The sequence below is a fragment of the Felis catus genome, chromosome E2 (assembly GCF_018350175.1).
Source record: "Felis catus isolate Fca126 chromosome E2, F.catus_Fca126_mat1.0, whole genome shotgun sequence".
NCBI lineage: Eukaryota > Metazoa > Chordata > Mammalia > Carnivora > Felidae > Felis > Felis catus.
Window position 1 is genome coordinate 17,745,319 of NC_058382.1, and position 10,483 is coordinate 17,755,801.

The 10,483-nt window shown below is 52.6% G+C and overlaps 1 protein-coding gene across 15 annotated transcripts; it reads right to left on the reverse strand.

The window, feature by feature from the left end:
* Window positions 1-856: 856 nt before the first annotated feature.
* ZBTB32 (zinc finger and BTB domain containing 32) lies at window positions 857-9,867 on the reverse strand. Of its 15 annotated transcripts, none has more exons than XM_045046633.1 (7): window positions 8,836-8,891; window positions 3,232-3,314; window positions 2,402-2,548; window positions 2,075-2,148; window positions 1,896-1,964; window positions 1,618-1,779; window positions 857-1,440 (listed from the first exon to the last, which is right to left on the reverse strand). In XM_045046633.1, the coding sequence occupies exons 5-7, from the start codon at window positions 1,921-1,923 to the stop codon at window positions 1,163-1,165; spliced, it is 468 nt and encodes a 155-aa protein (XP_044902568.1). In that variant the 5' UTR covers window positions 1,924-1,964; window positions 2,075-2,148; window positions 2,402-2,548; window positions 3,232-3,314; window positions 8,836-8,891; the 3' UTR covers window positions 857-1,162. The 15 variants fall into 15 exon arrangements, with proteins under 15 accessions (XP_044902568.1, XP_044902566.1, XP_044902571.1 ...); XM_045046631.1 differs by having other exon boundaries at window positions 2,402-2,449; window positions 8,836-8,889; XM_045046636.1 differs by lacking the exons at window positions 3,232-3,314; window positions 8,836-8,891 and adding an exon at window positions 9,730-9,867 and having other exon boundaries at window positions 2,402-2,449.
* Window positions 9,868-10,483: the final 616 nt, after the last annotated feature.

Consider the following 10,483-nt stretch of genomic DNA (forward strand, 5'->3'; position numbering starts at 1 on the left):
GCTAGCGGGAGCCGGGGGCTGGGCCGACCACGCGCGGGGCACCACGGGAGCGGGAGTCCGAAACCAGTCGGCCGTCACCCTTAGACCGCGCCTGAAGAGCATAGACCCCGCGTTGCGGCCCGAGAGGGGTAAAGCGCAGGGGCCCCCGGGAAATGTAGTCCGGCCGCTTCGCTCCTTCCGCCGGGAGCTAGGGCCGCGAGAGCTGGGACTTTAGAGTTCAGAAAGCCATCTCCGGGGCTGCCGGGAAGTGTGGTTCTCGCCGCAGAACCCTCCCATGGTTTCTGTAGAGGCCAGCGGCACGCTTGAACTACCACTCCCAGGGTGCAGTGGCTTCGGACCCTGGGAAATCCCAAAGACACTGGGAAATGAAGTTTGCGACTGCAAGAGGCGTGGGCTGCTAAAGGGGCCGCGGCAAAGGATTAGTGTCAGTTAGAGGTGCGACCCGGCGGTCGTTCTGCGCAGCATGGAGGGAAGGTGCTTGAGAGACTCCGGCTTTGCAGACCCTGTGCTCAAGGAGTGGAGGCGGGTGGCGGAAAGCAGGGTAGAGCACGCGTTCCTCGAGCCCTGGACTGGGGGTCCCAGACTCAGACCCTGCGCGCCGTTGCTTGCTGTGGAAGGGGCGAATAACTTGGTGTCTCACAGGCTTCCCCCACAGGGCTTGCTGCTAAGTCAGCCTGGACTTCGCGGCCCTCGCGGGCCCCTACCTCTGGGGGAGGACTGATAGACCCGGGAGATGGAGGTGCTCCCCGCCCCGCCCCGCTGACCGTGGATGCACGGCCACCAGGGGCCGCTACAGGACAAGAGGCAAGGCTGTCCTTCCCTCTCCCCTGCGCACAGACTGAAGTCTGGACTCGGCTTGTCCTGAGAGGAGGGCACAGGAAAACTCTTTATTTTGGTGATGAGATCGCCAGTCCCCACACAGTTAATTTTCACTCGTGCAGACTTCACTTCCCACACCCCACACGGACTCGCTTGCCCAGGCTCATAGGGCCAGCGGTCATCTGGGAGAAGGTCTCGGCGCCCTTGCTGCAGTGCTTCTTGGAGCCAAATGTGCTACGCTGCCGTACCTGCGGTGCTGGGTCAGAAGCCTATCCAGCCCGGCGGCCCGTCTTTCATTATTTAATTTTATTGTTGGATGAAGCCAGAGAAGGTACCGACACCGTCAGGTGGTGGAGGAAGGGGATCTACAGGGAGAAGTCGAGGCCCGGGATGGCCTTGAAGAGGAGGAGTAGAGGAATGTGGAGCGAATGGTCCATCCAGGTGGGAGCTGGCTGGGCGAGTGGCCGCGCATGTGCGCCTGCATGGAGGCTAGGCTGGGGCAGCCCGCCCGGCACAGAGGGCAGCGGTAGGGTGCGACCCCATGCGTCCGCAGGTGTTTGGTCATGGCTGAGAAGTCCCGGGAGCGCTGGGGACATAGGCTGCAGGAAAAGGGCTTCTCTCCTAGGGCAAGTGGAGGGGGAGGGCGGTGAAGGAAAGAAGGGGCGGAGGCTGGCCTAGGGGGTGATCTGGGCAACTGGACAAAGGAATTGTGTGGGAGCCAAGCAACCAGTGAAGGACTCAGGGACAGACTGGAGTTTGTAAGGAAGCAGATAATTCACCGAGGGCGGGGGCCCATACCTGTGTGGACTCGGTAGTGTGTCTCCATCTGATGCTTGAGTGTGAACCTCTTTCCACAGACAGAACAAGAATAGGGCCGAGACCGAGCAGGAGGGGGTGGGGGAGGTTGTTGGCGAGGCGGGCCTGCTGTGTTCACCTGACTCACACAGGTTGCAAGTGCACCTGTGGGGACAGAAAAGGCATGGCTGGGAATCCCAGAGCTGGATCACTGGTACTCCCAGGCAAGACATCAGGAGGTACAGTGGGACTGAAGGCAAAGGTGCCCTCACCCTACTCACCTGTGTGCTTCTGATTACAGTCTTCCATGTCCCCAGGGCTGAGCTTTTCGGAGCCCTGGGGGAGGGAACCTGGAGAGAGCAGAGTGAAGTTGGTGCCCTACTCAAGCTGGACTTCTGGAGCCCCAGCCTCAGGAGAGAGAGCATGTTATAATATTTGTACAGGTCACTGAGGGGCTTACCTGGGGCAGGACTGGAGGAGGCCAACTGGCTGTGGTTCCAGAGACCTTTCTCAGGGTTCAGGGACAGTGGGATCCTGGGGATGGGGTGGGGAAGAGTTAGCCTTGGCAAAACCTGGCCAAACCCATCCTGGGGAGAGAGGAGTCAGGAGTCCTCCTCAGGGGCTCGGCTTTGACTTCCCCTGTGATGAAAGCTTCTTGTCCTATCACCAGCTCAGGAAATGTACAGTAGAGATAAGAGATGTGGTACCCCTTCCACCCATCACTGTCTGCCTATCCTGAGCCACTCCCTCCCAGCCAGGGAGGTCTTCCACTAGGCTCTTCACTCACCTCTGGTCCTGAGGCCAGACCTCCTGCCAGGCTCCAGTGATGGGGGTGCTATGAGAGAAGGGAGTGCCATATCTGGGTGGCAACAGCAGGATGCTCCACAGGGCAGGCTGGCCCTCCCCGAACCAAGGGGTCTCAGCCCACCAGGGCCTAGGAATGACGCTGTTTTGGAGGGAGCCTGGTGGGGGAAGGGGGCCAGGGAACTCCCGAAGTCTTTCATCAGAACTCCCTGGGCTCTCTGTCACCCACATAATCACTTCTTGCTTTCCATCTATTCCCCCATGGCCAAGAGGGGATTGCTTGAGTTTCTCCTTTGATCTCATCTCCTCCCCTTCAGCCTCCTGCAGTGGTTCTGCTCTCTCAGGGCTCTCTCTTGGTGGCCTTTGCTCATGCAGTGTCTCCCATTCTATTCTATGAGCACTAACACATTTTTCTGGTCTCTGCTCTCCATGTCCCCCCAGTCCTCTTTCAGAATCCCTTGTGGGTTTCTCTGGCTCCTCCTGATGTTCCCTCAGCCCTGGACCCAGCTCTCTAACCCCATCCCATCGAGCCCTCCTGCATGCGTCTTCCAGGGACTGCACCCCTAAGGCCCTGGCCGCTTCCTCAAGGGGCCCCAGTTCCCCCGGCTGCAGCTCTACAGTCTCCCCATAAACAAAGTACAGAAGCTGGGCAAAGGTAGAAGGGCTGATGCCTTTCACCAGAGCCCAGCGGCCCCTACGGCCCAGCTGCTGGCTCGCACCTGCCAGCACCAGGCTGTGGGCAGGGAATTCCTGGCTCCCCACAGTGATCAGGGTATCACATAATGCTGGCCGGAGCCTGGCTGCTAGCCGTACCAGCCGATCAGAGCTGTAGGGGCTAGGCAGTCTTGTCCGGAACAAGGGCATCGTGCCTTGCCTGGGTACCAATCTCAGAGGATCTGAAAGAAAGGCCACAGTGTGGGGTCCATGGTGGAAAGGGAAGAGAGCAACGGCATATTCTCAAGCCTGTGGAGGTGAGGGGAGAAAGAGTGAGTTGCAGGTTCAGAGCTCTCTGTGTCCTGAATGAGGCACATAAACTAACCCAGAGAGGATCTGAGCTTACCTAGAATCATAACAGACCAGGGGGTAGGGATGAGGGTGGGGATGGCAGGAGAATGGAAATTAGACCAAATTCGGGACTTAAAAGAGTAAAGACCAAGCAGTTAGCAACAATATCAAATGGTGGGTTTAAGGCTGGTGTAAGATGGGTCCAGTCAATTAGCAGTCTCTGACTTAAAAGATAGCAGAGGTTGATACTTATGCTACTCTAAGCCTTTCTGTGGGGAAAGACCTTGGAGCAGGCCAGGCTGTCTTCTTTCCAGACAAAGAAATCACCATAAGACCCAGTCAGCCCTGGCAATTAGGGATGGAGCACGACACTGCTTCACGGGAGAGTTTAGAAAGCTAGCGTGCCACCCCCTCACCCCACCCCAAGCCCATTACATGAAGTTGAGTAGTCCTGAGAGGCAGAAAGGGCAGCAAGACTGAGGTCATAGCTGCAGAAGGGCATGCTCTTTGAGGCATCAATAGATTATCTCCCTACGGCTGAAACTTCTAGAACATGTCCTCAGAGAAGGACCTAGAAGAGACCAAAGAATCCCCTCCAGTGGGTTGAGAGAACAGGTGCACAAGCCACAGAAGAGATGGTTCCCAACTCAAGGATGGAGAGAGATTTTGGAGAAGGTTTTGAGCCCTGAGGAAGTGGGAGAAAGGGAAATGGGAAGGGTAGAGGGGGAGGTATTTCCTTTCCAGATTAGGGTAAGGAGATGGTTTAATTTTGTTTCCCACAAACCAAAAGCAAAGAATAGATAGAGTCCAAACAAGGTGGAAATTTATCACATATCAAAACTACCACGTTGGCTTTTAAGAAGAGAACTGGGAACTGAGATACTAAGAGATCAACAGACCTAAGTGTCTCGGCAGGCATATTCCTAAGTGTGGGCTCACTGTGAGTAAGGACCCTTATTGGGAGAATTACTGCTGGGACACCTCGGGGAGAAGGCTACTAATTGGCAAGAAGTGAACAGAAGAGGGGGTGTAATGGGAGGAAAGTCTCAGCTGGGGAGAAGCAACCACTCACCGGTTGTAGCTTCCTCCTGGACACCGCATGCTCTGAACTGCTGTTGGGGCTCCTGGGGCCCCCCTGGAGCTAGCCCCGCCCCTGACCTCACAGTCTTCCATTGGGTGTCCCAAGTACCAGTCTGCCACAGTCCCCCAAGGGGGTGTGGTTTTATAACCCTGGCTCTGCTTCACCCCCCTCTCCCCAGGAGAGAACACCCTCTCTACTTCCAGATTCAAGACATTCTGGCTCCCTGTCTCCTTATTTCATTTGTGAACTAGAGTCAAAGAAGTTCATCTGAGGGGTGCCTAGCTGGCTCAGTCGGTAGAGCATGCTACCCTTGATCTCTGGGTTGTAGGTTCGAGCCCTGTGTTGGGTGTAGAGAGTACTTTAAAAAAAATAAAATAAAAATCTTTTTTTAAAAAAGTTCATTTGAGGCAACAAGGAGTTTGGAATTATCAGACCTGCATTTGAGTCTCATCTCTGCCATTTACTAGTTGAGTCACCTTGAGCAAGTCGCCTCTCGGAGCCTCAGTTACCTCATCCATGAAATAGGGATAACCTTTGCTTACCGCATTTGGAGGTGAGGATAAAGATAAAATGACATGATAAATGTGAAAGTGGTTTGTCAGTACATCACATCATTCAAATAGTATTAATTCTGCTACTGAGAAGCACCAGTAGAGCTCTAGCAGCTGGAAGCTGTTTCTACTACCTCAGAAATAAAAAGGGCTGAAACATCTGGATTCCAGGGAGAGAGTGAAAGAGGGCCAAAAGCATGCATCGTCCTTCCTTGCCTTGACTTAGTACTAGGGAAGCTTTAACTGCTCTGTGGAAATGACCCCTGTCATCTGGGCCACCACTGGGGACTGAATGTGCAAGTGACTCAGATTCTCCCATCAAGCTTTGAAGGGGGCAACCCCAGGAAGGGCCTGCGGTGGTCTTCGAAGAGAAAACTCCCTTTTCTTGGGTTGATGACAAATGACATTTCTCTGAAATCAGAACCCTGGGGTTTCTTTCACTTCCTGCCAAAAGGGTCAAGCTCTCAGGAGATTTCCCCTGTTTTCACACTTTAGTGCTTGTTAACCTGGGGAAAGGAGGTCTGAGAGGCTCAAATTTCTTTTTCTGTTTTTATTATTCCATTTTCTCCCATCCTGTGGCACATTTTTCATTCTTTCAACAAACGTAGAGAGATCATTTATGATATGTGCCTGCTGCATCGTATATGCCCAGTAAATAACTGGAAGATGTGCAAGTCAGGCACTGGTAGGCTGCTCTGGTGACATGACAGAGTCTGGTTCCCCCTGGGCTTCTTCCTTAGATCCTCGTCCCCTCCTAGACCCAAATATTCTGTCTCTAAACTCCTGTTTCTCCCTTTTGTTCAGGACCCCAAAATATTCAGACCAGCCTTCTACTTTCTCCCTCCAGACCAAACATGCCTTCCCTCTACTTCTTGTTCTAGCTTGGGTGCAGGCAGATGTTAATCCTTTCTATACAGGCAGGGTGTGCCAATGGGTGAGGCTGGTGGAGGGCAATAATAGGGTGGGGAGAGGGGAAGATGAGTCAGAGTGAAAGGGAAAATGCAAATGGACAGGCTGTATTCATGTGCTACTCTGAACGTTAAATATTTTCCATTTCTGAGCTTTCTAACTCCTCATACCACCACACCCAGGGACTCATTAGACACCCATATTAAAGACACTTGGCCTGAACATATAAAAGCACCAATCCCTGATATGTATGCATACAGAGAAAAACATCCTTTCTTCAACACAGAGATACAATCCCTGGAGATATGGAATAAGTGGGGAAAGCCATGAGAGAGAAACCCCACGTGTAGAAGGAAGGTACAGGGGTCTGGACGATTACATCATCACCCCTTGCCTCCCAGCTCTACTTCATGGGCCTATGACTCAGCTCTCTCACTGGTATGATCTGCCCATTGATGATCAAGAATGTTGGAAACTGTGCTCAAAGGGCAGAATTCTGCGTAAGCCAATTGTAGCTGACGAGGAGTGTCAGCAGGCTTCCGGGAAACATGGAGGAGAAGGCGCAAGGAGATTCCCCATCCAGTGAACAAAAGCCCCCAAGAATGGGAAGCCTCATTTTGCCTCCCATCTGGTGTCTACCCGACCTAAGGATATCCTTTTAGAGACCGCCTCCTTAGAGGTATCTCCAGGGCCCTCTACACCTTAGCCCTTACGCTGGTGACACTTCAGGCCCTTCTCTCTACCTACATTCTTGACTACACAGCCCAAGACTTCTTGCATTGAGCAGTAACAGCAGAAGCATGAACAAATTGCACTTTGACTTGGAAGGGTAGGGACACTGCTGTCTATTTTTGAAAGGTCTCCCATCACAGTCTCAAAACTCTTGTCCAGCTTCCACTTCCCAGGTTGACTCTGTAGAAATCACTTGCAGTTGTCTTATGGGGTGGACACAGGAAACCATGAGTTTTGAGGACACAAACCTGCATCCTGGGAGAGGGTACAGTGAGTAGAAGAGATTAGGTAGCGCATAACTGGAAGGAAGTATGTGGGAAAATGAGGTATGATTTTTGCCTCTCAGTCCTAACACATTACTAAATAAAGTTTAAAATCTGATATTTTTTTATTCTCACTGATAGGCTTGATGATAAGCTCCTTCATAAGCCCCTGCAGGTACAATCCAGCTTTATATAAAAATGTCAACACAGCAATACAGGTATGGATTCTCCTCAAATATAATTAAAACTAAACCATCAGAATAGGCCAGTTAGAGGTATGATTACTTGTTTTATGAAAATGTTCTCTCTTTATCTCACTTTTAAAAAATTTATTTATTTGTTTGTTTGTTTTAAGTAGGCTTCGTGCCCAGTGCAGAGCCCAACACAGGGCTTGAACTCACAACCCTGAGATCAAGACCTGAGCTGAGGTCAAGAGTCAGATGCTTAACTGACTGAGCCACCCAGGTTGCCCCTATCTCACTTATTTTAAATATTGAGTACCTCCAAAGCTAAGGTAAACAAGATTCAAATTAGAAAAATTCTATGAACTTTCTACTCTCCAGGAACACAACTCTTTCTTCAAATTAAGGTGGTTTAACTCCCCCACAGCATTTCATACAGATTTAAGACCAATTATCTAAATCTTACATAAAATTTCAAATGCCCACTCTTTCTAGTTTAAGTACATCCAATATATACCAGAGAAGAGACACCACGGAATAAATTAGTTTCTTTCTTCCTTCAAATCTATGTTTCATATAACTCAAGAACCAGATATAATCATAGCCAGTGAGCTGAATCTAGGCCATAGAGACCCTATCATAGTATATCTTTTGTGGATTAAGTGGAAAAGAACTAGACTAAAGTGAAAAAACAAAAACAAAAAAACTTAGGTTCCACTGCATCCTCCCTGTTGGATGGCCTTTGTTTTTTCAGCCCTAATATGGAGCTAACTCTTTTGAGACCCTCAACTTCCTCACAGGGGCTGTCTTCAAGACCAGAACTGAATGCCAAACCAGAGTTTGGGGAAGAGTTTGGGGACAGGGAGTGAAAGGCTCTAAACGTGACCCAGTCCTGTTTTTTTCCTAGAGACATCACATGGCAATAGTATCTCATGGAGGTCAAACAACGTATCTGAGATTCAGAAACTCCCTCCTCAAGAACCTCCAGAAGACCATGGGCCTAACCTCCTAGCCAGGTTGTCTAACCTGGACCCGGTACTGGAAAACCTGCCAACAGCACCTCAAGCTGGAGTCCAGAGACCCGAACTATCCCCGCTGCCCGCCACCCCCCCCCCCCCCCCCCCCCCCGCAAAGCCTTGCAACCACATATTCTCAGCACAGCCTGGATGCAGTAGCCTTTGACAACTTCTCATCAGGCTTTCAACCCCAGCAATACTCACTCTCAGCCCAGGCTGGATCCAAAGACTCCAGAAAACCTCTCAAGTGTACATTAGTTTCACCTTTTGGCCAGTGACTCCCAACAACCTCTGGAGAGTCACAGGTCTCTCCTTCCAAGTCACCAGATCCAGACTCAGTCCAGAGACCTCAGACAACCTCTCACAGTTCAGAGGCCATACCTCATGGCCAATGACACCATGCAGAGCTCCAAAAGGCTTTCAACTGCCTCATAAGCTAGCCTCAGGGACCATGGACCAACTCATAGGGCATGTTGGCCTAGCCTCTGCCCAGCCTGGGTTCAAGGGTGCCCAGGAGGCCCCGTTCCCAGCCTCACCAGGGCAAAGGAAGTCTCCAGGGACTAAAGCCCTCAGTCCTCAATTCTTGACCCTCACGGCCACCACTCAAGCTCCCACACCCCAGCTTTTGCCTGGGTCAGCTCAGGCCTGAAGAAGTGTAAGAAAAACCATGGCACTCACTGACTCAGACCCTGTTCTTCTTCCCACAGCCTCACATACACCGAGGGCAGTGCAAGATCCAGTGTCCGTTAGAAAGTAGGGATGAGCGTGAGGCCAGGAGCTCGAAGCCTGGGCGCGTGCACAGCTCGCTTGTCTCCCTGAGGCGGACGCTGATTGGCTGCAGTGTGGACTGCATCTACTGAGCATTCTCAACATCCTAGGCGGCACCTAGGACAGCTCCACTTGCTCCCTCCAGCCTCGCACCCACCGCTGATTGGCTGCGGAGCTCCCGCCCTGCTTGCTGTGCGGAGTGGCAGGGCTTTGAGTCTAATTGGTCCGCGGACTCAGGTTTCAGGTCTCTAAGACTGAGATCTTATCCTCCAGCCCGTCCCCCACCCCTTCTAATTGGCTGCGGAATTTGCTCTCCCTTCGTCCCCCTATGAAAAAACTAGGCCCCGAACCTCCTTCGCTAACAGCCTTGGAATCTTCCTCGGCAAGGGCTCAGGATACCACCAGTTCTTTTCTCCTGTCTTGCCAACGAGTGGCTCTCGTTGCAAGCCCTTTCATCCCTCTCTCTCAACCCCTGACAGTCTATGAAATGTATGTCTGTGATTGGTTGGGAGGCCCTCAAGAGCCAGCCGGGATTCAGGTGCCTGTGGGCAGCTCCCTTTTCCTGCCTCTTGCCTTGCTCCACTACTGATTGGCTGCAGAACGCCCCCTGCCTCACCTGGAAGTATCCGGGGGCAGGGAAGGCACCAGAGGGGCAGTGCCTTGACCCGTGATTGGTCAAATGCTCATTGCCTGTCAGCTCTGGCAGGGTTAACTGCGTACTTCACGTACCAGCCTCCCCTGCCCGCCCCACAACCCCACCCCAGCCAACACACCAGAGAGAATGGCCCATTGCTTTGCCCCCACCATTAAGTTGGTCAGAGCTAAGAGCCCAGCCAGCTGGCGTTCTACCCAAGAAGGGCTGTAGTGCTGACAGGCGACTAGCTCGAGGAGCGCCGGTCCGAGAGCACTACTGCCTCTCTCCTTCCACGAGCTCCGCTGCGGTTGCACCGCTGATTGGCTGGCTCCACTCTCTTCTAAGTGGCTTAGCCTTGCGTTCGCGCAGGGACACATCCGATGAGGCGCGAGGGCGCTTTCAGGAGGCGGGCATTGTTCGACCGGTTCCACTTCTGATTGGTCCAGGGGCTTGCCTCTTCTCTTTTGATTGATCAGAGGGGCGGGAGGCGGGAGCCCAGCTCAACGGTTTCAGGCGGCAGTTGGAGTTCTGTCCCCGTGCTTCAAAAGTTCAGCTTCAGGGCTCGGTGGAGTGTTGTCTGGCGCCTACTTCCCCGTAGCTAGCTGAGGAACTGGGGAGGGAACACGGGGGCAGGAGGACCTGGGACTGTCGCTGCAGCTCCAAGTCGGGATGGAGACCGACTGAGGCGAGTGGCGGACCGGCGGGTGCAAACCCCTCAAAAAGTTGGAAGAGTCAGGTGCTGTAATAGTAGTAACAGCAGCTCCCGCTCACCGAGCCCTTTTGGTGTACCGCTGTGCGTGCATCATCTCACTGACTCCTTCTAAATAACCCTGTGAGGGAGCAGATTACTCTGCCGGTTAACCTCCGAGGGTCATTTGTCTCCCACAGCGAAAGCCGGCATTGCTAGAACTCCGACCTTGTTCT